The sequence below is a fragment of the Camellia sinensis genome, chromosome 1 (genome assembly GCF_055761805.1).
Source record: "Camellia sinensis isolate YWXY chromosome 1, ASM5576180v1, whole genome shotgun sequence".
NCBI classification, from domain to species: Eukaryota; Viridiplantae; Streptophyta; class Magnoliopsida; order Ericales; family Theaceae; genus Camellia; species Camellia sinensis.
Genome location: NC_138961.1, coordinates 189,058,689 through 189,086,065, shown reverse-complemented (window position 1 = coordinate 189,086,065; position 27,377 = coordinate 189,058,689). Strand labels below are relative to the sequence as shown.

The following is a 27,377-nucleotide window of genomic DNA, read 5'->3' as shown; positions in this document are numbered from 1 at the left end:
ACATAAATTTTAATGATTAAAATAATAAAATTTTAATTATTTCAGAATAGTGACTGATTTGTAAATTCCCAAATTTTTACTCAAAACCCCCGGAGATGGCAAATGTCTGTCTGACTTAAAATTCAAATCAGATATAAAAGCGGGAAAAAAAGCCCTTATAGCTCCATGTTCGAAGCAAACCATTGATCAATAAGCCTCTATTCCATTTTCATAGGTTTTGCAGAAACTCTCTGCAGCAATGGCGGAGAAGAAGATGAATCAGCCACTCAGCTTGAACCAGCGCCACAATCGTCTCCTCCTTGACCTCTCCTCTTCCCAATCTCGTCCCCATTCCAAACCCCATTCCTCCCCACCTCGTACCCTTTTCTCTCTCTACTCTCTCTCTCTCTCTCTATGTATATATGTATGTAATTGATTTGCGTCTATATTAGGGTTTGATTGTTGTGCAGAGGAATATGAGCGATCGAAGGTGAAGCTGGATTCATACGACGATGTTCCTCGATTCTCCGGGATTGTTGATTTTGATTCTCCTTCTCCTGGTATTCGTATTCCTTTCTTTCTGTCTACGCTTTCGCTCTCTAGATTCTCTTTTTTGGTATTTGTGTTAGTTTTGGTTTCTTATATGGATCGATTAACAGTTGAAATGAAGTCATCGGAGTTCGAGTTTGAAGTGAACGAGGAAGATGATGACTGTGACAACTTTACCGCGATTGATGAACCAGAACCCAACTTTTCTGGAATTACTGACTTCGATTCTCATTCACCTGGTCTCTCTCTCGCTCGCGCTCTCTCTCTCTCTCTCTCTCTCTCTCTCTTGTTTGTCTGTGTTCTGTTTGATTTTCGGTTTCTTAGATGAATTAGTGGTTGAACTAATTGCAGTGCAAGAAAAGCCATCTAGGGTCAATATCAATGGCAAAGTTTCATCCCGAGATCATATTGATGGTGAAGTGAGCACGGGTTCGTTTAATGTACCAGTGATTGCTGGAACAACTAATTTCAATACTTATCTTGGTAATCTCTCTCCCCTCTCTCTAGATTCTTTGTGTGCTTTTATGTTTTGGATTCTTACGTAAATTAATTGATGGGTGAACTATAGAAGCAAAGAAGCCATTGAAAGTTAAGATGGAAGGAAGGCGTCGGCTCTGCAAAGTTTCATCCAAAGATGATAATCGTGATGATGGCAAGACCAGAGCTGCAGATGATGACCCGGCATTTTCTGGGCTTGCTGATTTTGATTCACCACTTCCGTTGAGAAATGCAGTTGAGAGGGACACTGGTGGTGGGAATGAAATTAGGGATATTCTAAATGACTTAAGCTCCAGGCTCGAGTTTCTCTCAATTGAGAAGAAACGTGCCCCCAAAATGGTTGATTTGAGGGGGGAGTCTTTGGCTTCTGTTAAAGATGAAGTTTATAATCAAGCAAAGAAAGATGAATTGCCTGAATATGCTAGTGCCGCTTCTTCCTTTTCACTCACATCTGATCTATCTGATTCCTCGTCGGATGCAACGAATCAATCTACATTTGGAGGTGGAATTGAAAGCAGGGTAGATAAGCATGAGGATGAAATTGAGTCAGAGATTGATAATTTCGTAGGTAGGGTTAGCAGACCTAAGAATGCTGGTAAAGGACAGGAGAAATATGTAACTAAAAAGATGGGTGCGAAACCTGTGCCCTTGGGGCAAACTTTTGCTGCCAAGTTTGAACGACACGATGAAGATGACGATGACTGTGTGATTCTAAGTGGCAAAAAATTGGTCAAAGAAGCAGAGAGGCGAAGTGGTAAGTTTCAAGACGGATTTGATGATTCTGATAAGGTTGTTGCACTGGATAATTACAATGATGATGCTGTTTCTGGGGATGAGGATTCCATTACTTATAAGGGTCCAAACTCAACATACTTATTACCTGGTAAAATTGCAAAAATGCTGTATCCTCATCAACGAGATGGCATGAAGTGGCTGTGGTCTCTTCATTGTCAGGGTAAGGGTGGCATCTTGGGTGATGATATGGGCTTAGGTAAAACAATGCAGGTAAAAGAAAAGAAAATTCATGCTACTGAGATATGCTTTCCATCATGATTTTTAGATGAATGATGATTGCTTTTTAATTTTCCTTATTGTAGATCTGTGGGTTTCTAGCTGGGCTGTTTCATTCATGTTTGATAAAGAGGGCATTGGTTGTTGCCCCCAAGACACTATTACCTCATTGGATAAAAGAATTATCAGTCGTAGGGCTCTCTGAGAAGACAAGAGAGTGAGGCTGTTTGACTTATATCTTTGAAATACATACTTTTGTTATATGAAGCAAGATAGCCAAAATTTATCACTTGGCCATCCTTCTGTGCAGATATTTTGGGACTTGTGTAAAAGCACGGCAATATGAACTCCAATATATACTTCAGGTTTGATCTCATGTCTACTACTGCTTTTTAGTGGAATAGAAACAAAAAAAAAAAAAAGAAAAAAAAAAAAGAGAGAATTTTTCTTTAGTTTTTTTGTTTTTGATTTGCATGGCATGTGCTTTTTATCCTAGCTGCAAAACTATGTGAGCAGTCAGAACATTTCAAAAGAATGTTAATGTACTATGCTCTGAAAATGTAATATGTATGGGCAACTATTACCTCATAAAAAAACAATATTACCTAATAAAAATATGTATGGGCAAGGAAGATGCTAACTATGGATAATGGTTTGATGCTTTAATTTTGAATTAAACTTTGTAACAATAGCAGTGCAATTGATTCTTTAAGTTGAAACCAAAACATTATTGGACTTGAGCATGATTTCAAAGTTCAACAAAGATCCATAGAAATTGGAATTCTTTTTCTAACAGCATGTCATGCATGTATCATGTTTACTATGAGCTTCTTTTTTGAACTTAATTCTAGGAAAAAGCAGTAATGTAGATTTGAATAGCCTTCGTTCTTTTATTTTTTTGGTAAGATCATTCTTTTATTAATCAAATGTTATCAAAATTTTATGTTTGCAAAATTTGTCTCCCTTACAGGACAAAGGTGTTCTTCTCACTACTTACGATATTGTGCGGAATAATGCAAAATCTTTACGTGGGGACTATTACTTTCATGATGAGAGAAGTGAGGATGACATCACATGGGATTATATGATACTTGATGAGGTAAAATGAACAATGATGCTAGTGGTTCACCATTAATGTGCTTTCCTTTACCTGCTACAAGGTTTTTATTATTGTTGTTACTTATTGTTTAGTGCTTTAGTTTCACAAACAAGCATGTACATACATGTATCATGTATGTTTGTACTTCCTAACTTCTAAACAACTTTACACTCAGAGGAATAGGTTTTGTTCTCCTCTACATGAAGGGGTTTGCCCAGTGTTATTAAAAGCGATAAGCGCATCAAGGCGCCAAGGTCTCCTAGGGCCTTAGGCTCAAGGCGCAAGGTGAGGTGCGGGCTTTGTCGAAGTAAGGCGCACCATGGCGGGTTGAAATAATATAATTTAATATGAGGCATATATATGTCAACTAACAACAATATTTCAAGTTTAAGCATGTATTTCAAAGCATCAACAAATTAAACCAACAAAACATCAAGTCTTTGCTCCCATTTATCCAATGAGGATCTAACAATCATCATTCTCAATATCAACAACACGCAACTCATAATTTTCTTCTTCATCATTGGATTTGTATCCTTCTACATCTTCCTCTTTTGTCTCCTCTGAATTTGCCTTTTCCTTATCTATCAGTTGAGGTGCATTTGATGATCTAGAACCCCTTGGCCTTGTGTCACGGGTTGCCTTGCAAGGCCAACTCCGTGACGTTTAGCTCATGGTGGTGTGGCCATTTGAGTGCTCAAGAGTGGTCGTTGGACGTGTCTCAACTTAATCTGTTTGGTGTAACTGTTGGATTATAGATTTAAGTTACTGAGTAGTGTTTGTTAAATAAGTTGCGAAGTAGTTTTCTCAATTAACTTTTATTTTTTGTTATTCACTACTTGTCTACATTTCTTATAAAAAAAAAAAAAAAAATCTATAGTCCATTTGTGCCTTTTTTTAATTTTTTAATCTAAGAGTATAACCGTAAATTAACATGTCTACAGCAGAAATTGATAATCAGAAGCAAGGGGTGATTAACTTTTCAGAATCAGTTTTTTTGAGTTAAAATAAGTTGTTAGAATCAGAAGCTGTTTGAAATAAATTTAACCAAACAGTTTAAAATAACTTTTCCAAAGTTAGAAGCTATAAGTTGGCTCAAAAAAGCCCAAACAAACACCACCATTAGCTCTAAGCAGCCCAAAGCATGTGGGCCACCAACAACCAGCAGTAGCAAGGCCGTAACCCATGCCAACAGCTAGTGCTAGCTGCTAGCGCCAACAGCTAGTGCTAGCTGCTAGCACCAGCAGCAAGCAACAAGGCTGCAGCCTAACAGCCAACAACCAGTAGTAGCATGCCAGCAGGCAGTAGCAGCCTAGCAGACCAGCCAGCAGCAGCCAATAGTGCACAATTTTGGCGCGTTGTTTGGGCATTCAAACGAAGGAGTTTTGGGCTGAAATTTTTATTATAAAGAGGTCTTGGGGGAATTATTTTCCCGACCAAGTTTTGTGATTTTTCTCAATTTGTGGAATTTATGAAAAATCATTATAACTCCTCGGACATATTGATATGTCCTTCTGCCAGAGAGCTAAATGCTTAACAATCATATATAAGGGGGCAAGGTGTGCTACCTACTTATCTCCCCGTCCAAACTGGGCTTCAAGTGAGTAAACCTTGGGGCAACTCAAAGACGGGCTTTAGGCATCGAAAGGGGTGTCTAGAGTCTCCACGTGGGTTTTGGGAGTCCTGTGGATGGTGCAATAATGAAAGCACTGCGTGTGCCTCCCAAGGGTGAGGTTTAACACGTTGTCCTCCTTATGCCATGCGTTATGGCATCTTGGGGACTCGTTTTAGACCAAATGGGCTATCGAGGCACCACCAAAGGCCTCGTGTGCCAACTCAAGTGCTTAGTTTGGGTTCAACCTAGCACGAGGGGATCTCGTGGCTTAAGCTAAGCGGTTAGAAGACAATACTGCATATGTGGGCCATCGAATGAAGGCATCAAGCTATGTATTGACTATGTCCATTGAGGGACTACATTATACTATAAGCGAGTTACGGATTGAGATGTTGCCTTATTCATGCTACATAGTGGTGCAACGCTAAGGTGCGCAATGGCCTTAGGCAAAATCTAACACACGTGTTGGCACGAGAAGTACGCCATGGGCAAGAGATTGACCCTCGGTGGCTTGTGGGCTTTGCATGACCAAGTGGCCATCCAATATGCATCTATTGAGGCATGCTTGACCCTATGGCACTTTGAGATGCTATCAAAGACCCAACATGCAATGTTGGCTTATCGACTAAGTTGAGGGCCTTCGCTAGCACATTGTTGTGTGGCTAGGCACCTTGATGACGTGAACCTAAGTTCGGTGAGCACTTTGCTTAAGATAAGCTTGGCACTATGGAGCGACTTATGTCGTGCTTGGTGCACTTGAGGCGTTAGGCCTACTTGTGGCATCCGGGTGAAGATGAAACTTCCTTGTGAAGTTGTTTTGTTAGACGAAGCATTGTGCCTTAATGTTCAAATGTGTGGGATCACTACCACTCGATTTGTCAGCGATGCCTTGAATGCAGTGACCGTTCTTGAGGGTGTGAATTAAGCAACATTGTGGCATTTAGTGTTGCCTTGCTAACTTGGTATTTCCCTCACTTTGTGGACTTGGTGACCATTTCTACACTGTGGGCACACTGTAGTGTGAGTATGCTACATTTGTAGACAGGTTGCTTTCTAACCAGCAGGGTTAGCATGATTGTGTTACTTTGTTGGCTATATGGGGATTTCTATCGTAGTTTGGACTTGTGTAATGCTTGTATCAGATTGTGGGCATGTCATCTTCATCTATTGAGCATTAGAGATGTATTTTCGTTGGTAGCTGTGCACGTGCTATGGCATTATCACTGGTTCGCTTCAGGAGGTTTATGTTTCGACCGTTCGTGGTGGCATTTGCAACTTGTGTTTGTCAGTGGTTTTGCATTTTCAGACGCATGGTTGTTGACTCTTTTTGTTAAGAAAATTTTCAAGACAAAATTTGAGATCTTGACTCTCGTGTGCAGAGGCACTGAGTGTACATGCTTGCTAGAGAGCGGGGTGATGGATGAAACCACCGTTGTCAGAGGACAACCATATAGTGGGATTGTGAAGTCAAGACATGATTTGGTGCCAGGATCAACGCATCGTTTTGAGCATCCTTGTTGAGATGGCAAACTTTGTGGGTGGTAGGAGCGGTGAGCAAGGTTTTAAAAAGCGGCCGCAACCGTTACGTAACGCCGTTACGTAACGGTTTTGGCGGTTACCGCCACCCGTTACGGCCGCTTTTGCAGTGTGATTGAGATTCACAGGTGTGTCGGCCGTAGCGGCTGCCATAGTGGTTGTAACGGCGCCATAACAGTCGTAACGGCCTGTTACGCACCATTACGTAACGGTTCCAAATTGTTTCTTTCCAAAAAACACATAAAAAAAAGCTGAAAATGAGAGAAGAGGGAAGATAAAAAGAGAAAATGGAGGATCAAGAGATAGAGAGAGAGGAGGGAAGATGAAGAACATGTTATTGATTTGTTGAAGCTATATGACCTATGCTTTTCGATTCAACTGCTATCACTGAACCATTTTGTTTGTGTGTGTCTATCTAGATATATTGTTTGAAAATAATAATAATAAGAGTGGTCATTATCTATTTGGCTTGGTTAAAATATGTGTATCTATATATATATTTAGGCTCTTATTTATTCTCTTACTTTTATTATTGTTTATCTTATATATAATAGTTAGTGATTAATTTTTTGTATAATATAAAGTCATTAATTATTAAAAAAAAATGTAAAAAACTTAGTTTATAGTGATTTAAAAATATAACATATATTGGATCATACTTAAAAATTTACAAAAATTGATCAATATTTATTTTTAACCCAATAAATATGATCATGGAAAAAAAATATGCGTATCGGTAAGTTTTTTTCAAATTGTGCGAAAAATAAAAAAATTCACGGTTCCGGTTACCGCAACCGTTACACTACGGCCTTTACACTCCGCAACCGCAACCGCATCACCGCCACCGTTACAGCGACCGCAACCGCTTTTCAGAACCTTGGCGGTGAGCCTTTGAAAGGAGAAATCTTTGAGCTTAATGAGATAGCTGACTCGAGTGAAGGCAGTGGCCGAGGTATTGGGCAGTATAAGTTGAATTCTAGCCAAAGGATATGAGTTAAGACAGAGGGCTTGCCTAAGGGCACGAGCATATAAGATTCAGCTAGTAGTCTACACTTCGCCAGAGGGCACGAGTTGAGCAAAGCCAGTGGGCTTTAATTCAGCCTGAGGGCTACCTTTCTAAAAGTAGCATTAAAGTTTTGAGTTATAAAAGCATATTTAGCCAATGGGCTACACTTTGTTAAAAAGAGCGAATTGAGCAAAGTCGGTGGGCTTCAATTTAGCTCGAGGGCTACACTTCTACAAGAGCATTGAAGTTTTGAGTTATAAGTACATATCCAGCTAGAAGGCTACCCATTGCCAGAGGGCATGAGTTTGAGTCAAGCTAGAGGGCTTAATTTTTGCTAGAGGGCATGAGAAAATTTGAGTTTTGCAAGAATATATTTTGCCAGAGGGCTTTAGCTAAAGTGCTTTAAAGTTTGAGTTTGCTAGAGAGCAACAACCAAGAGGGCTTCAGAGATTGAGCTTGTCAGCAGGCATCAGCCAGAGGCTTCAGAGGCATGAGCTTGTTAATGAGTAGAAACCAGGAGACTTTTATTTCGCCAGAGGGCATAGTACACAAATACTTGAGTTTAATGAAGATGTCAGCCAAAGGGCTTTGTGGTTGCCAGTGGGCATTGTTTAGTTATTTTGAGGAGCAACTATTGATTTGCATTGAGTCGACGAGGGCCTCGACAACACAAGTGGAGGAGGAAGTTGCTATGCGACGACCCATTGCAAGTTAGTTCGGAGGAGCATTGGGAGCATAAGGGACAACTAGAGGAACATTGCCTAGAGGAGTCAGCTTAGACAAGCTTGAGTTTGCTTAGAGGAGCTTGAGATTGCTCGAAGGAGCATTGGCAGAGAGGCCATTCGAGATGATGGCTTGACATTTCAAGAGTATTGGCAAAGAGCAAAGCTTTAGAGCATTAGCAAAGGGCAGAGTTTAGAGACGCTCAGAGGAGTTTTGGCAAAGGTCATTTTCGGTGTGGGCATCTGAGACAAGTTGCCAACAGAGAGTGCAACAATTAGAGTGCATTGCAGTTGGATTCGAGTAGAGAACAATGAGGGGAGCGTGGCTAAAAGAGTTAGACGTTGAAGGTAGGCCATCAACACAGAGGTGTTGGACTTGTTAGAGGAGCTGGTACACGCACTACATCATCAGCTTTGTGCTACATCAACGAGGACGTTGATGGTTGGTGTGGAAGAGGGTGCCACGGGTTGCCTTGCAAGGCCAACTCCGTGATGTTTAGCTCGTGGTGGTATGGCCATTTGATTGCTCAAGAGTGGTTGTTGGAAGTGCCTCAACGTGCCTGACATTGGCCCTAAGCAGCCCAATGTATGTGGGCCACTAGTAGCCAGCAGTAGCAAGGCCGCAACCCATGCTAACAGCCAGCGCTAGCAGCAAGGCCGCAGCCTGCTGCCAGCAACTAGTGGCAGCAAGCAGCAGGCAGCAATAGCGGCCAGCCAGCAGCAGTAGCAGCCAACAGCAACAAGTTGCAAGGCCGTAGCCCATGCCAACAGCCAACAGGCAGCAACAGCCTAGCAGACCAGCCAGCAGTAGCCAACAGTGCACAGTTTTGGCGCATTGTTTGGGCATTCAAACGAAGGAGTTTTGGGCTGAAATTTTTATTATAAAGAGTTCTTAGGGGAAGTGATTTCCCGACCAAGTTTTGTGATTTTTTTCAATTTGTGAAATTTATGAAAAATCGTTATGACTCTTCGGACATATTGATATTTCTTTCTGCCAGAGGGCTTAATGCTTAACAATCATATATAAGGGAGCAAGGTATGTTACCTACTTATCTCCCTGTCCAAATTAGGCTTCAAGTGAGTAAACTTGGGGCAACTCAAGGGCGGGCTTTAGGCATCTAGAGGGGTGTCTAGAGTCTCCACGTGGGTTTGGGAGCCTTGTGGACGGTGCAATAATGTAAACACTGCGTGTGACTCCTGAGGGCGAGGTTTAACATGTTGGCCTCCTTATGCCATGCGTTATGGCATCTTGGGAATTCGTTTTAGACTGAATGGGCTATCGAGGCACCACCAAAGGCCTCGTGTGCCAACTCAAGTGCTTGGTTTGGGTTCAACCTAGCATGAGAGGATCCCATGGCTTAATCGAAGCGGTTGGAAGGCAACATTGCTGCTGGAAATTTGTGTTAATGCATATAATAAGATAGTGGCATATGATAGTGGTGTTGGTGGTAGATAGTGGCATGTATAGAATATGATAGTGGTGTTGGTGGTAGATAGTGGCATGTATATAATATGATAGTGGTAGATAGTGGTAATATATAATATGTAAGTGGCATATAATGGGTTATAATGATGTTTGTAATATCTCCTATATAAGGAGTGTCATTTGGTCTTGTAAAATAAGAAGTTTTGAATATAACAGAAATATATTCCTTCTTCCTCATATTTTCGGAGTTCTTCTTCTTCATATTTTCTAAGTTGGTATCAGAGCTACAAAAAACACAGCAGCCCTAAAACCGTCATAGCCATGTCGGAAGTCACGTCCGAAACCACTTCAACCCCTGCCGCTGCCATTCCGGTGAAAACGTCAAACTCTCACTCTGTCCAAATCACCACCATCCGCCTAAATGGTGATAATTTTCTCCGCTGGTCACAATCTGTCCGGATGTATATCCGTGGGCAAGGAAAGATCGGTTACATCACTGGTGACAAGAAGGCTCCTGCTGTTAATGATCCGCTGTTCGACAGTTGGGACGCTGAAAATTCTATGGTTATGACATGGTTGGTCAATTCCATGGAGGAGGATATAAGCTCTAATTACATGTGCTATCCTACTGCACAAGAATTGTGAGATAATGTTAGTCAGATGTATTCTGACCTAGGAAATCAATCTCAAGTTTTCGAATTAACTTTGAAGTTGGGAGAGATTCGTCAAGGAGATGATTCCGTCACCAAATATTTCAATTCGTTGAAAAGGTTGTGGCAGGATCTTGACATCTTCAACACATACGAATGGAAATCGGTTGACGACTGCAACCACCACAAGAAAACTGTGGAAGACAGTCGTATTTACAAGTTTCTTGCCGGCCTCAACATTGAGTTCGATGAAGTGCGAGGAAGAATTATTGGCAGACCTCCTCTCCCATCCATTGGCGAAGTATTTGCCGAAGTCAGAAGGGAAGAGAGCCGAAGGAGCGTCATGCTTAAGAAAAAAGGTACTGGTGAATCAATTGAAATTTCTGCTTTAATAAGCGATGCTGCGGCCAACAAGGCTGCAAATTACCAGCGCAGGTTTGATGATAAGCCACGGGTCTGGTGTGATTTTTGCAACAAGCCTCGCCATACACGCGAAACGTGTTGGAAGATCCATGGCAAACCTGTCAACTGGAAAAGCAGCAAACAAGGAGAGAAGAATCGTGGCTTTCCTACCGCTAATGAAGCCGATTCAGGTCCCTTCAACAAAGAGCAGATTGATCAACTCTTAAAGCTGATAAAATCCAACTCCTCATCCGGTACTCCTAGTGTTTTGTTGGCACAAACAGGTAGAAATCCTAAAGCCTTCTCTTGCCTAAACTTCTCTCCGTGGATCATAGATTCCGGTGCCTCCGATCACATGATTAGTTTTTCCCATTTATTTAGTACCTATTTCCCTTGTTCTGGTCATGACAAAATCAGAATAGTCGATGGTAGTTTTTCACCTATTGCAGGAAAATGATTTATTAAACTAACTGAGAAAATTAATCTCAATGCTGTTCTTCACGTCCCCAACTTAGCCTGTAACCTTTTGTCTGTCAGTAAACTATCTAAGGATTCTAATTGTCGTGTTACATTTTTTGAATCCCATTGTGAATTTCAGGACCAGAACTCGGGGATGATGATTGGGCGTGCTAGGATGCTTGAAGGTCTTTACTACTTTGATGAAGTACCTGTTAGTAATAAAAAAGCTCAGAGCTTTAATAGTACTAGTTCAATCTCTGTTCGAGAAAAAATAATGCTATGGCACTATAGGCTAGGACATCCTAGTTTTCTTTATCTGAAACATTTATTTCCAGAATTATTTAAAGGGATTGATTGTTCTTCTTTTCATTGTGAAAGTTGCATTTTTGTAAAATTTCATCGCTCTACTTATTTGCCAAAACCTTACCAGGCTTCCAAACCTTTTTATTTGATTCATAGTGATGTTTGGGGCCCTTCTAAAATCACTACTCTTTCTGGTAAAAGATGGTTTGTTACATTTATTGATGACCATACCCGCTTATGTTTGATTTATTTGATGAATAAAAAATCTGACGTGAAAAATTTATTCACAAATTTTTACAATATGATTGAAAACCAATTTCAAACCAAAATTGGTATTTTACATTCTGATAATGGAATAGAATATTTCAATGAGCAGTTGGGTGAGTTTTTGGAAAAAAAGGGGATTTTTCATCAATCTACATGTCGGGATACCCCTCAACAAAATGGCATTGCAGAACGAAAAAATAAACATCTACTTGAAGTAGCACGTGCTATAATGTTTTACATGCATGTTCCTAAATATTTATGGGGTGAAGCAATTTTAACAGCCTCTTATTTGATAAACAGGATGCCTACAAAGGTGTTAACATACAAAACACCTTTCGATTGTCTCAAAACTTTTTTTCCTGACACGAGGTTGTTTTCTGATTTACCCGCCAAAGTTTTTGGATGTACTGCCTATGTTCATGTTCCTAGTCAATTTCGTTCAAAACTTGACCCCCGTGCTATAAAATGTGTTTTTTTGGGTTATTCCTCAAACAAAAAGGGGTATAAGTGTTTCGATCTTCAAACCAAGAAATTTCATGTGAGTATGGATGTGTCATTTGTGGAAACAAAATCCTATTTCCCCAACACTTCTCTTCAGGGGGAGACAAGTGGAGTAGAAGACCATTTTTGGGATATTTCTATCCCGCTCCCCAATGTCATTTATCCTACACAAAAACCACATCTGTCTGATAATGATCACTTAGGAGAACCAAGTTCTATGGTGCCTAGTCAAGAAGATTCTTGTTTAGGGGGAGAAGTACTACAAAATGATCTAAATCCTGAGCTTCAGGTTTATACTAGGAAGCGATTTCATCTGAGGAATAATGACCCGAATGTCCATCCTAATGACCCGAATGTCCACCCGAGTTCTGGCATCGAAATTTTAGGTAATCCTATTCCTTCTATTTCCGACCTTGATGTTCCTATAGCAATTAGGAAAGGTGTCCGAAATTGCATTAAACATCCTATTGCAAATTACCTCTCCTATCAAAGACTGTCTAAAACCATAGAGCTTTCACATTTAGGATTTCACACTTGTTTGTTCCAAGGAATATACAGGAAGCATTGGATGATCCGAATTGGAAATTAGCAGTCATGGAGGAGATGAATGCTTTAAGGAGAAGTGGTACTTGGGAGATAGTTGATCTACCCAAAGACAAGAAAACAGTTGGGTGTAAATGGGTGTTTACGATAAAATGTAACGCAGATAGAAGCGTTGAGAGATACAAGGCGAGACTGGTGGCTAAAGGCTTCACTCAAACTTATGGGATCGACTATCAGGAGACGTTTGCTCCTGTTGCTAAAATAAATTCCATCAGAGTACTGTTATCTCTTGCAGTAAATTCAGATTGGCCTCTACATCAACTTGACATTAAAAATGCATTTCTCAATGGTGATCTTGAAGAGGAGGTGTTCATGAGCCTACCGTCGGGATTTGAGCAGAGACTTGGAAGCGACAGAGTATGCAGATTGAACAAGTCATTATACGGACTCAAACAATCACCAAGAGCATGGTTTGAACGCTTTGGGAAGGCAGTTATCAGTTGTGGCTTCTCGCAGAGTCAAGCAGATCACACAATATTTTATAAACATTCAAAAAACAGTAAAATTGCAATTTTGATTGTTTATGTTGATGACATCATTTTAACTGGTAATGATGAAGCAGAGTTAGCAGCCCTCAAAGAGAAACTCGCAAAAGAATTTCACATTAAGGATCTGGGAGCCCTCAAGTATTTTCTCGGAATGGAATTTGCAAGATCCAAGGAAGGTATATTCGTTAATCAGAGAAAATATGTTCTTGATCTCCTTGGAGAAACAGGTATGCTTGGTTGTAAGATGGTGGAGACTCCGATCGAGCCTAACTTGAAGTTACAAGTTGCTAAGGCTGAAGAAGTCAAAGAGAGGGAATAATATCAGCGACTTGTCGGGAAATTGATTTACTTGTCTCATACGCGGCCTAATATTGCCTTTGCAGTCAGCATGGTAAGTCAGTTCATGCACTCACCAGGGGCAGAGCACTTTGAGGCCGTTTATAAGATCTTAAGATATTTGAAAGGAACTCCAGGGAGAGGCTTACTGTTCAAGAAACATGGACATCTTCAAGTTGAAGTATACACAGATGCAGATTGGGCAGGAAGTGTTACAGACAGGAGATCAACATCCGGATACTGCTCCTTTGTAGGTGGGAACCTAGTTACATGGCGGAGTAAAAAACAGAATGTGGTAGCTAGAAGTAGTGCAGAAGCAGAGTTCAGAGCTGTTGCCCATGGAATCTGTGAAGTAATGTGGATTAAAAGAATTCTTGAAGAATTAAAGCTTTCTCACCCGACACCTATGAAGGTCTATTGTGACAACAAAGCAGCTATATCTATAGCTCATAATCCAGTTCTACATGATCGCACAAAACATATAGAAGTGGATAAACATTTCATCAAGGAGAAAATCAATGCTGGCATAATCTGTATGACCTACCTTCCAACAGGTGAACAATTAGCTGATGTGCTAACGAAGGGACTACACAAGAAGCAATTTGATAAGCTGACTAGCAAGCTGGCTATGGAAGATATCTTCAAACCAGCTTGAGGGGGAGTGCTGGAAATTTGTGTTAATGCATATAATAAGATAGTGGCATATGATAGTGGTGTTGGTGGTAGATAGTGGCATGTATAGAATATGATAGTGGTGTTGGTGGTAGATAGTGGTATGTATATAATATGATAGTGGTAGATAGTGGTAATATATAATATGTAAGTGGCATATAATGGGTTATAATGATGTTTGTAATATCTCCTATATAAGGAGTGTCATTTGGTCTTGTAAAATAAGAAGTTTTGAATATAACAGAAATATATTCCTTCTTCCTCATATTTTCGGAGTTCTTCTTCCTCATATTTTCTAAGTATTGCATATGTGGGTTATCGAATGAAGGCATCAAGCTATGTATTGACTAAGTCCATTGAGGGACTACATTATGCTATAAGCGAGTTACGGATTGAGACGTTGCCTTACTCATGCTACACGTTGATGCAACGTTAAGCTGCACAATGGCCTTAGATGGAATCTAACACTCGTGTTGGCACGAGGAGTACGCTGTACGTCGTGGGCAAGAGATTGACCCTCAGTGGCTTGTGGGCTTCGCATGACCAAGTGGCCATCCAATATGCGGTCTATTGAGGCATGCTTGATCCTATGGCACCTTGAGATGCTATCAAATGCCCAACATGCAATGTTGGCTTGCCAGCTAAGTCGAGGGCCTTCGTTAGCACATTGCTGTGTGGCTAGGCACCTTGATGACATGAACCTAAGTTGGGCGAGCACCTTGCTTGAGATAAGCTTGGCGCTATGAAGCGACTTATGCCGTGCTTGGTGCACTTGAGGCGTTGGGCCTACTTGTGGCATCCGGGTGAAGACGGAGTTTCCTTGTGAAGTTGTTTTCCTAGACAAAGCATTAGGCCTTAATGTTCAAACGGGTGAGATCACTACCACTTAATTTGTCAACGAGCTATGGCAGGATTAAACTTGGTGGAGTTTGAGCGCCACACAGGCGAAACATTGATCCGCTGCACCACTAAAGGAGTTGGCCCATGACAGCTTGCCCTCGACGACAATGGTTTCTTTGAAGTTGTTGCTCTAGTTCTCTTATTTCTTTCCTGAACTCTAGAAGCTCTAGCAACATCACCCCATGTCAAACTTTCATCATCAAATGACTTCGCAATACTTTCTTTAGCCCTATCCACAGCCTTATAAATGTATCCCATGGTAGGCTTTTTCTCAGAATCAACCAACCTAAGCACGTGTACAAGTGGACCTGAGACCTTAAGAGCATAGACATCAAGATTCCAAAATGAAGGCATCAACATAATTTGTGTTGCTTGTTTACCCTTTGGCTCCTTTGCCCGTTTGGAGCTTGTCCATTCCTCCGAAGTGAACATCTTTCTCAAGTTGTTTTTTTGTTAATGAATCCTAGGTAGAGTGAGAATGGCAGTTGCAAATCTTGTCTTTGTAGGCTTGACCAAATTCTTTAACTTTGTAAACATCCTCATCATAATTAACACACATAGATGGTTATAAATATAACCGTGTACCCGAATAGCCCTTTCAAATGTTTTCATATGTGGCAATTTGAAAATATCTTCTAGTATCAAATTCGAGCAGTGAGCAACACATGGTATCCAAAAGAGGTGTGGTCTCTTTGCCTTCAAAAACTTACCTATTAAAATTATAGAAACAAAACACAGAAGATTATTTAATGACAACTAAACTAATTGACTTACTAACTAGTAAATACATATTTTTTAAGAATCAAGACAAAAGATTCTTACCAGCCAACACATTAGCTTCTCCAACATCATCCACAAACTTCTCAAGTAGTTCGAAGAGTTTTTTTCCCATCATTTGAGTAGCTTGAAGCATCGATGGACTTAACAAACATAGTTCCTCTAGGACAATTGACTAAAAAATTAATCAAGGTCCTCCCACTTTGCCAAGTCTATCCATCTGACATCAAGGAACACTCATATTTCACCCATTCCTCTTTATGAATCTTTATCAACTCATTTGTATGATTCAACTCTTTTTTCAGATACGGAACTCGCACTTCACGGAAACTAGGAGGTTTCATACCATGACCATACTGCCCAATAGCTTCGCCCATTGGTCCAAAGTTGTCATAACTAATAGCATTAAATGCTATACCTGCATGATACATCCACCTTGTGATTCTTATCAATGCTCTGTCTCTTCGTTCTTTCTTATAAGGATCATTGTGTTCAATTGATGCTTGTTTTCCCTTTCTATTCTGCACCACAACATCAAGATTGGGTGTGTCGAATACATCCATGGGCCCCTTCGTCTTTGACCTTTTTGATCCAGCTAAAGAAGTACTTCGACTACTTGGCAAGGACCTTTTTGATCTAGCAAGAGCAATATCATTTTTATCCTCTTCAAGATCATTGTTCATCTCATCAAAATGAGGGAACAAGTTAATTTGCTCTTTCATTGTCTTCTTGTTTCCCATATACTCTTTTATCTCTTCCCGTACATTAGGTGGACATTTTTGACAAGTTGCGACATTCCTTGAACCTCCAACAAGATGTTGTTTGGCTCTATAAACCCCTCCATTAGATTCTTTAATAACCTTTATTTTATGTCCTCTAATGTTGCTACTAGTGTGACTAATTACATAACTGTCGCTTGTGATTTACATTGGAAGTATGCATTGATTATTAGCATTTTCTCACTTTTTTTTTTTGGTGGTAATTTAGGGTGATTGAGTTAAATTACTGCTTGAAACTTAGTATTAATTCCTTCTTAAACTTCAATTTTCAAAGATTTTTCATAAGTTTAAGTATTCATGACTAAGCTTTTATTATGTGCACACACATTTGTTTTCTTGGTGTAAATTTGAAGTTAAAATTGTTTCATTTGAATATGGAAGAACAAATTTTCCTTTCAAATCATAATTACTTGTGAGTATCCTTTCATTCTTGCTTTATCATGATTTTTGTTAAAGATCATGGCATCAAAAAACTAATTTGTAATGTTTCATCATAAAAAAGTTGTACCAGTGCACAAGGCTGATTACAGTAGGTTCTGAGATAGGCAATATGTAGGCAGCCTTAGCCTCACTTTTTTCGTGGAGAGGTTGATTCTTGTGAGTTGAACCCGTGTCACAATGCTGGGGCGGATGACACTTGCCATTGTGCTAGGTCATAACCTCTAATAATTTGTGATCTTCAATCATCTCAGCACTTTTTCGCATCCTCATAATAATTGACACATGGATAGTGCATTGGTTTTTTGAGAAGCCTTTATTTTTTTATCAGTTATTTATTTATTATTATTATTGAGAAACCTTAAAGTTCTCCATTTTTTTCAATATGTTACAACTTTAGGGACATCTGATAAAGAATCCTGGTACACAAAGGGCCAAAAGTTTGCTTGAGATACCTGCTGCTCATCGTATTGTTATTAGTGGCACACCAATACAAAATAATCTTAAGGTATTGTTTATGCTATTCTGTGTGGTCTATTGTTTTCTCTTTATGTACGTTTTGTACTTCATCAAAACTTTTAGTGCATATGTAACATGCTAGTATTAATATAATGCTGTTTTTTTTTTTTTTTTCCTTTTTTTTTGTTAATGTTGAACAGGAATTGTGGGCCTTGTTCAACTTCTGTTGTCCTGAGCTCTTGGGTGACAAGAACTGGTAATTACTGACTTTATTCTCCATTTGGCTTTATTGAGTTCTTGGCTCTGGAGGCATGAAGCTATCAGTTTTTCTCCAGGTTTAAGGAGAAATACGAGTCTGCTATTCTTCGTGGAAATGAAAAAAATGCATCTGATAGGGAAAAACGCATTGGTTCAACAGTTGCGAAGGTGATAATTAGTTATATGTTAGTTGCGTATGTGTATTGTTTTTCTGCAGATCTAGATACTGAAGCCAAACTGCTCTGATTTCTCCTTTATGCCTTGTAGCTTTTTTTTATATTCCCTTATGCCTTATTGCTGCTGCTGCTGCTGCTTCTCTTTACCTTAGCATGGATACCATGATAGAGAACCTGCATATTTTTAGTCACTATAGTTGCCTGTTCAAATTGTGTAATCAGCATTGATAAGATGTTGTCATTGGTCCGTCACAATTGCTGCCATCTACAACCATGGGGTCATAATTAACTTGAAATATTCACAAATGTATTTGACATAATTGGATTAAATTAATTCTAACAAGATAACAAAAAAGAAGTATTGCAAATTTTAGGAAAGGGATAAATTAGATGTTCTCTGTTTTAATTTAGATTTTCTCCACTGATCCTTTGACGTTTCAGTAAAATATTTGTACCCTTGAGTAATGTTAACATATGCATCTGTAGAACTTAATGCCATTGATTGTTGGCTATTGTATTGTATATTCTAGGCTCATAACTTTGATATTACCTGTCATGACCCAAATCACACCCTAGATGGATTAAAGGGTGAGAGGGATAACCATGGGCTACCAAAGCCTACTTGTACTGAGTGGAATGTGCATTTGGTTATATATGATTCTCTTACTATTCCTCTGCATTATAGTTTAATGTGCCAAAGAGACACCTCTTGTTTTCATGTTAACAAATATCACATAGCAAGTTATGTTTCACAAGATCATGGCAGTCTAGAATAGAATACAAGACAAACTCTAGTGTTCCAAGTGATGAATCTTAAATATGTAATGAAATGGTAAAACCTGTGGTGTGACATTACCATTTCCAAAAAGCCCCCAGACATCTTGATACTTTTGTTGGTGTTTCTAGCCTTACACTAGCCTTTCTTTCTTTCCAACTCCTTCGTTATACACTATGTATTGGTTTGTCACTGAAGAGTGATATATTTTCCAAAAAGGCCTAGCCTCAAGCTACAGTTGGGTGGGTGATTCAGTAATAGCTATATATGCCTAAAAAACTATAGAAAATGGATTTCCAGTGTTTAGAAGTTCTTTATATGCAAAGCCATAAGTTTGAGTAATTAAGGCTTTCCATGTTCAGTTATGTTTTGAACTTTGAAACTTTTAAATTTCACATTGACGTATAACTATTGAAACTGCAGTTAGTTTCAATCATCAAATTTTTGATCAGGAAAAAAAAAATATTCTAGGAGAAGTTTTTTTATATAATTTAATGCTTTAAAATCTGTTCACACATTTGCCAAATTTATGATATTATGTTTTCAATGGGTGCACCCTCCCTGATGGTGCTTATAGTATAATAAACATTGTGAACTTTATTTGTATTTACATTTCTTGCATTTGGCTTTTATTTGTGTTTGTAGTCATCATTTCTAGATGGAATCTAGGTTCTCCTAAAATTTAGAGAAGTATAATCTTCTATTAACAGTTCATTTATCATTTTATGACAGGAGTTTAGAGAACGCATTCAACCCTATTTTTTGCGGCGCTTAAAAAGTGAGGTATTTTGTGAAGATGACTCCACGGAGGATGCCAAACTTTCTAGAAAGAATGAGATTATTGTGTGGCTTAAATTGACCAGTTGCCAGGTATAATATCTTTAGCTCATTCTACATCATATTCTTTTGTAATTTTGGTTCAAACAAATGGTAACATCATAATTTGTTTTTTCTTTGGTATAGCGACAACTCTATGAAGCTTTTTTGAAAAGTGAGCTGGTTCTTTCTGCTTTTGATGGCTCACCTCTTGCTGCACTCACGGTATATGGAGCCCTTTTTTTTAGAATCTTCTCTGTTGTTCCATTATCTGATTGTCTATTGCTTAGTGCAGTGGTTGGTTTCATTAGTTTTGTATTTGGATGGTGATAGGCAATCACTTATTAACAAAGAATTATTTGGTTCTGATGCAGTCAGTAATAAACAAGTGTTTTGCCTTCTGCAGCAATGATTTAATCATGAATGATTGACAATGAGTGAAAGTACTCAAAATTGAAAAATTAATCATAATGCACTTTTATATGCTGTTATAGGTCTTTGCTCAACCAAGAGGTGGGTAAAAGGTAGCTTTGCTCTAACATAATAGTGTTAATACAAAAAAAGAATAAAGAAAAGTATCATATCATTTTCTCTTGTAATAGATATACATGACTTCACTACAACAATTATTACTTTATCCATCAAACTTTATGCAGACAACGTTTTATCCTTAAAACAAAACACAACTTACTAGACAGTAGACACAAGCTACTATGCAAATATAAGCAGAATTTGTAAAACCAAAACAGAAATTATTGTTCAACTTGAATCAATCGCATGGTCTTCAAATATAGTACATTATTTATCATCTTTCTTTAAAGGTTCTAGATGACTATCTATGAATGGAAAGATAATGTAAAGGTATTCTTATTTTGCCAAATCTTTTTTTGATTAAAAGAGACTTTGTTGCAGCAGTGTTACCAGGAAGTGTTAATACCATGCCGCTTTATGTTTTGGAATGCATGTTTCGAAACTTGGTACACTTTCATCCCAAAATGAGCAATCCAAATAAAATATATTTTTTTTTCCAAATTATTTAAATCTAATTTCACTTTTTTGGTTTCACTTTATTTTTTATTAATATTATTTTGCTTTCGCGTTTGATTTTCAGGAGATTATAGTTGAACATAACTCGTTGTATTGACAAGTTTATACCTTCTCATTGACTCTTCTTGTTCTTGGCATCTATTCGGGGTAGCCATTTTTTTTTTTAAACCTGAAACAAGATAATAGTAAAATATCATTTGTTTTTTTTTTCTTCCAGATTTTGAAAAAAATATGTGATCATCCACTTCTCTTGACAAAAAGAGCTGCTGAAGATGTATTGGAAGGGATGGATTCAATGGTAAACCAGGAAGACACTGTTGTTGCTGAAAAATTGGCAATGCACATAGCAGATGTCACTGAGAGATCTGTCTTTGAAGAGAAGCATAATGTCTCATGCAAGATAACTTTTATACTATCATTATTGGTTAGAATTACTACATGTTATTGAACTTATGCTCTAGATATGTTGTTATATTATTTTGACCTGGTATGTATGATGCCTGTCACAGGATAACTTAATTTCTGATGGGCATTGTGTTCTTATCTTCTCTCAAACCCGCAAGATGCTTAATCTTATTCAGGTTAGTTTTAAATCACATTGCTTACCATATGCTATTGAGGAGATATCAAATTTTAGTGATCTTTGCACATATTAGTATGTTATCAAGTTAAGGAGTAGCGATACAAGGTGATATAAATCCTCATTTTGGTGGATTGTTTTATCTTCAAACACATGGACATTACATGTCAATTGCCCATGCAATGATAAAAGGAGATACAAATTCACTTGGACATTTCACATCAATTGCTCATGCAACGTGTACAACTTGGTTTGTAAATACTATTATTTTAGTAATTAGTTCTTTGGTTAACTAGATAGTAGGTGGAATATTAATGCTAGGAGACAAGTGATCAAGTCCTAACCATACGATCATTTACTATATTAGGTACTTGTCTTGGGTGGTTCTTGAGCCAAGCATTTCCCATTACTTATTTAAGATTGAGTAGATAGTTCAATTAAGAAATATGTTTTATAAAATCTAGAATTTGATTTTATGTTTTTCTTTTGGATAAAGTACACTGACCTCACCTAAGGTTTCTCATAATTATAGAGACCTCCCCAGCAGTTTTTGAAATGACACCGACCTTCATTCTTGTTCACTTTTGAATTTTACTCTCCCTTTTATGTTAATTGACTTTGCGAGGTCATCAAGTTCCGTTTTCCATTTTGCCCTTATTACGTGTAGACTACTTTTGACCTTATTTTATGTGTATGTAGAAATAAATATCCTTGATATCTATGAGTAGAAGGCATAAATGCCTTTAGTCCCGTGTATTAAAAGACAAAAAATGCCCTACCTGCACCATGATGTATTAAAGGACAAAACATCTCCTTGTAGAAAACACTTTGTCAAGATACTGTTTCTCTTTGTCAATCAAGATACTAGAGTTGTTGTGAACAAGAAACAGTATTTGCAAATATTTTTACATTTATATAGTCTTACCTCTATAAATATTCTTCATTTATGACTATTCTAACTTGTTTTTGGGAGTCTTTTTTTTATGTATATTCAATATTTACCGTGTTTAGTGTACCTCGTATGAGTGGTTGTACTTCCATTTAAATAAAAAATTTATATGGCTTGCAATAGGAAGGCTAAACCACAAAGTTTAAAGCTAAACTGGTAACTACATCCAATTCTTATGGACTTTTGGCATATGTATGAAATATAATTTGATTGATTTTGCTGCAGTGTAGCTTCTCGTATTAAATCAAACTTCTCTTAAGAATTTGTTTGGAAAGCAGTCATTTATTGAAGGCATGAAATGTTGCAGGATTTGTTCTTTCCTTTTATTGATAGTTACATTTAAAAGTTTGAAATTATAGATTCTAGGTTTTTGAAAGATTGTTTCAGTTGCCCCCATTGAAGTCAGAGAGTATTTTTGTAGTTGCATTCCTTTTTAGATTGTTTTCAAATTATATTTTGCTTTGTCGAAGTTAATATTTGTGACCCTTGTACTCAGGAATCGTTGGTGATAGAAGGTTATGAATTCTTACGTATTGATGGTACCACCAAAGCTAGTGACAGGTTGAAGATTGTCAATGTTAGTGTGTCAGTTGAAAGTTTCAATAACTCATTTAATTTTATGGAATTTTTATGTTCCAGTTTTCATGAATTGTTTACTTTCAGGATTTCCAAGAGGGTGTTGGTGCTCCTATCTTTTTGTTGACATCACAAGTTGGTGGTTTGGGACTGACGCTTACAAAAGCAGACCGTGTGATTGTGGTTGATCCAGCATGGAACCCAAGGTGCCATTTGCAATTCTTCTTTATTTGAATTTCTTTGATTATGATGATTACATAATTTGATGATTCTGAAACAAAGACTAGGTACAACTTGAAGATTTGCTGTGTGTTCCTCAAATTATGAACATATAGGGGCTTCTTGCATTTTTTTTTACATATATTGTCACCAACCTTTTGATCCTTCAGTAAATTAATTGGGATGTGAAGTATTTTTGCTGTATCATGAACTATTTATTTGATTGTTTCCGTAAATAACTTTCCCCAATAATTTGTTTGATACCAGTGCAAACCACATTATCTAGGCAACCTTCCCTCCTTAGTGTCTATTTTATTCTTAGTTGGCTAAGCTATGTCGTGCACATATATCACTTTACCCTTGGATCTAAATGAATAAATTTGGGAGCTATAACAAATCAGCCCTGTTGCTATGTCCTGTAATTTTTTGTTTTAGATGAGTGCCACACAAACATTGACATGCACTTGAAATACTTGCCTGAGTCCATGTACCAGTGCAACAGGATATCCTGGTGATGCTTGACAGTTGACTTTAAGATTACATTGCTAAAAAAAGGAATACCTAGAAAGGAGCAAGCAAAGAGATAGGGCTAACTATGCATTCTTGATGCTACAACAACCCACAATCCAACATTGTCAAATTTAAGGACAAAAAAGTGCCCTACCTTGAAATGGATTGTTTGATATTTTCTGTATGTACATTTTTGTTAACTACGCATTCCTGTTTTATGTTCATATACTTAAGCTACATATATACATTTTTTTGCCGTATGCATATCCTTATATTTTGAAAAAACAATGTGTCTCATGTCTATACCCGTGTTTATGCTTCTTAAATGACATATAATAACATAAAAAATTATATATTTTGTATGTTGCTGCCCCCCACGTGTCCTGTATTGTTTTTACGTAGTTATGTTGTGTCCTCAATGTTGCATATCCTTGCTTCTTAGGGAGTACTTGTTTTATGTTTGATTAGGGTAGGATATATCATGGGTAAGAAGGGAGGATTTTGGCTGTTGGATGGAGGATGGTCTCTAGTCCCATGGTGGTGGGGGATTAGTAATACTATTGGCATTGGACTATTGGGCCTTGTTCCCAATCCCAAGACTATTGGCATTGGTATTGGTATTACTAATCCCCCCATTTTGGGGTATAACGAATGCCATAGTATTAGTAATCCCAACCTCAGGGAGCATCTAAACGGAGGATTAGGAGACAACAAAAACATGTTCGCCCCACAAGTTTTATAATCCCTCAAACCCTTCTCGTTCCACCTCTAATCCTCAAAACAAACCTGGTCTAATAGTCATAGCTTACTTGATTTTGTTCTTGTGCTTCTCAAGTAAGGTGACACAGTGCTGCTTTTGATACATGAGTTGCTAACCTCATTTTTTAATGCAGTACTGACAATCAAAGTGTTGATCGTGCATATCGTATTGGGCAGAAGAAGGATGTCATCGTGTACAGATTGATGACCTGTGGGACAATTGAAGAAAAAATATATAGAAAGCAGGTTTCTCATTTTTCATTCTCTGGTTGCAACATTCTGGTATCTTGTTATTTCCTTTTCCACATGTGGATTTTTCTAGCACAACAACATTTTGTGAGTTTTTACATCTAATCATAAATAATTTTTTTACAACTTTACTTGAAAGCTACATTGTTGCAAAATTTTAGCCAATCAAGGTAGAGGGATGTTCCCTACAGCAGTCCTAAATATCTGTTGCATGAGTTAATAATAGTTGACTGTCGGCTTATGGAAGAATAATAGTCTATCTTAATGCGATATGGAAGAATTGCATGACTTAAATGATATTTGTTGCATGACTTCATAATTACCTTTAAAGCCAATAGGATCTTTTTCTCGTCCTATGTAAATTTTGCTTCAAACATCTACTTTCAGAGATGGAAATAAAGTATTATGGTCTACATAACTATGTTGACTTCTGAAAGTTATGATGCAGATATTTAAGGGAGGATTATTTAAAACTGCAACTGAACACAAAGAACAGACACGATACTTTAGTCAGCAGGTAATTACTTGGAAGATTAGGCTTCTTGTTTAAACTTGCAATATTTATTGCTTCAATCCATCTTTAGGGTGGGATATTGTACCTAATTGCAATTTGATTCTTCCAGGATCTTCGGGAGCTTTTTAGTCTTCCCAAAGAGGGCTTTGATGTTTCTATCACTCAGCAGCAGTTGCATGAAGAGCATGATCGCCAGCACACGATGTATAGAGTTTATTGCATTTCATATTTATTTTTTATGAAGTGAAAACACGCTCTTGGTTTGCTTTTACTTATCTAGCTTATTTTCCCTATGAATCATGCTTTACACTTCTTGAGCAAAGCCTCACAAATCAAGCAAACCGAGACCAATAACGAGGATTGTACCTTGTGGGTATTGTCAAGACTAACAAAATCAACAATGTAGTTGTAACCCCAATTGCCTTGTGTTTTACTCGTAGGAACGAGTCTTTGAAAGCCCACATAAAGTTTTTGGAAACTCAAGGCATAGCTGGAGTTAGTCACCATAGCTTGCTTTTCTCCAAGACGGCACCCGTGCCAGTTGTTCAGGAAGAGGAAGAGGAAGTGAAAAGGTGAGATCCTTATGTTTTACTGCTTAGTCTAGCTAGCATTGCTGGCTCATGTTACTACCACAAAAGCAATTCTTGAAGCGTAGTTAAACGTGCTGCTATAGCAAAAACATTGTCCTTTTAAAAAAATATTGAATATTTGTAATCTAATAAGCAATTTACACTTCAATTTTGGAATTTGATTTCATTGGATTCATATTTGATTGGTGCAGGATGAAAGGAACTACATTTGTGCGGAACTCATCTTCAACCTCTCAGTTTGAACGTGATGTTGATGGGTATGGTTTTGAGACTATTGCTTTCAATAGATTATTTTAGTAATGTGGTGAAAGTTTTTAGCTTTTCTGCAGGAGCAAGTATGCCTTCAATCCAAAGGATGTGAATTTGAGCAGATATAGTTCTTCCATGGCTAGCACAAGTAAACCGACAGAAACAGAAATCAAAGAGAGGATCAATCGGCTATCTCAAATTCTAGTAAATAAGGTATCATCTGCTTCTAAACCAGATCAAGCTCCTTTGTTTTGCCAGTTTGACTTCCTATTTTGATGAGAAGAATGCTTACATCAAATGAACAATATTTTGAAGAAAAACTCCATGGCAAGTTATTTTTTGCTTCACAATCCTGACCAGCATAGCTTGTTTGTTGTACTATACAGTACCCTAATCCAATCTCTCCTCTTCTAGAAAATTGAGTTCATTTAATCTCTAGGCTAATAAAAAGGAACTTTGCATTCGAGTTGGCCTCATTAAACAAGTATCAACTCTCCTAATTATATTGAACATGTGAAACACTCAATCAGGTTGGATTGATTTGATAACATCTAAAATTTTCGGCACCTTTGCTTGCATGAAGACATCTTGCTGCTTAAGACAAGTTTTTATTTAATATTTTCAGGTTTTAGTATCAAAACTGCCGGACAAGGGAGTAAACATACAAAAGCAAATAGCGGAACTGAAGTCAGAGCTTGATATGATTCGGATGGAAAAAAGAAGAGAAAAGGAAGTCATTCATTCGGATGATATAGCAGGGGAGCTTCAGAGGGTGTTAAATGTGTAGATAATTGAACAAGGTTTGGTCTCATGAAAAACAGTTTGCATGTTATTTTTGTCTGGTAAATTGAGAAGTTATGTTGTAAAAACTCTTTTTTACCCCCATTTATGAACTCAAGCAAGAATGTCAAACAGCCCATTCATTCTCCGTTAATCATTTATTATATGTTTACCTCTCCTCTCAATCTTTGTAAGTTTCTTAAATTGTATTCTAAAAGTACACATGAAAGACTCGAAAAATATTTAATTCATGAAAGAACTTATTGCATTGGAATATCACATGCCAAAATTATTATTTTGATATATTGTTCTTTGATTGTTCTATCAAATAATTCCAAGCGCCAAGACATGTATGCCCAATTATTTTGTATTTTTGTAAATACATCAACCTCCTTTGCATTTGGTCCTAATACACAAAAACTATGCTCTATGTAGAAGAATTTGTGTTTATGTTTGGCCAAAACAACCATATTCTGGAAGTATTATCTGAAGAAGAATTCTTTATGGGCCCATTTGTTTGATAACTTTTAGTTTTTATTTTATTTTATTTGTGTACATGAATATTTTGAAGAAAAAATGAATTGTGAAATATGGAAGATGGCGGTCGAAAATAGAGGGTCATTGGATATGGTGACTAGCGACACAAATAATTGTTGAAGTTAGTGACCGGAATGTTGTTGGATGGTACAGATGTGAAGGGTTGTTGCCACTACATGTTGGAGGTAGATTCGGAAATGGTGAAGATGAGAGAAGTGTGAAATCTTATTTTAAAAATAAACGAAAATATATATTTTTTTGTTTTTGAAAATTTTAAAAAATGGAAATTATATGTCAAATAAATTTTATTTTTAATTA

At 37.8% G+C, this 27,377-nt stretch overlaps 1 protein-coding gene across 8 annotated transcripts; it reads left to right on the top strand.

Annotated features, from left to right (window-relative positions):
• The first annotated feature begins 44 nt into the window (after positions 1-44).
• Positions 45-26,796, top strand: CHR24 (chromatin remodeling 24). 8 transcript variants are annotated; one of them, XM_082923462.1, is made up of 24 exons: positions 45-356; positions 450-539; positions 639-767; positions 880-957; positions 1,097-2,031; positions 2,124-2,254; positions 2,348-2,402; positions 3,008-3,136; positions 17,417-17,524; positions 17,676-17,731; positions 17,811-17,901; positions 19,417-19,554; positions 19,648-19,725; positions 20,765-20,971; positions 21,057-21,128; positions 22,573-22,653; positions 22,740-22,858; positions 24,275-24,386; positions 24,838-24,906; positions 25,013-25,107; positions 25,344-25,475; positions 25,685-25,750; positions 25,823-25,955; positions 26,368-26,796. In XM_082923462.1, the coding sequence occupies exons 1-24, from the start codon at positions 239-241 to the stop codon at positions 26,527-26,529; spliced, it is 3,384 nt and encodes a 1,127-aa protein (XP_082779588.1). In that variant the 5' UTR covers positions 45-238; the 3' UTR covers positions 26,530-26,796. The 8 variants fall into 8 exon arrangements, 7 of the variants coding, with proteins under 7 accessions (XP_082779588.1, XP_082779577.1, XP_082779581.1 ...); XM_082923451.1 differs by having other exon boundaries at positions 97-356; positions 880-1,011; XM_082923455.1 differs by having other exon boundaries at positions 99-356; positions 432-539.
• Positions 26,797-27,377: the final 581 nt, after the last annotated feature.

What these genes read in the sequence shown, in the direction of transcription:
- CHR24 (XM_082923445.1), top strand. Translation starts at nt 239, where the DNA reads ATGGCGGAGAAGAAGATGAATCAGCCACTCAGCTTGAACCAGCGCCAC. An exon ending in TTAAATTGACCAGTTGCCAG is followed by an intron (nt 19,555 to 19,647) that starts GTATAATATCTT and finishes TCTTTGGTATAG; the next exon opens with CGACAACTCTATGAAGCTTT. An exon ending in AGATGCTTAATCTTATTCAG is followed by an intron (nt 21,129 to 22,572) that starts GTTAGTTTTAAA and finishes CCTTGTACTCAG; the next exon opens with GAATCGTTGGTGATAGAAGG.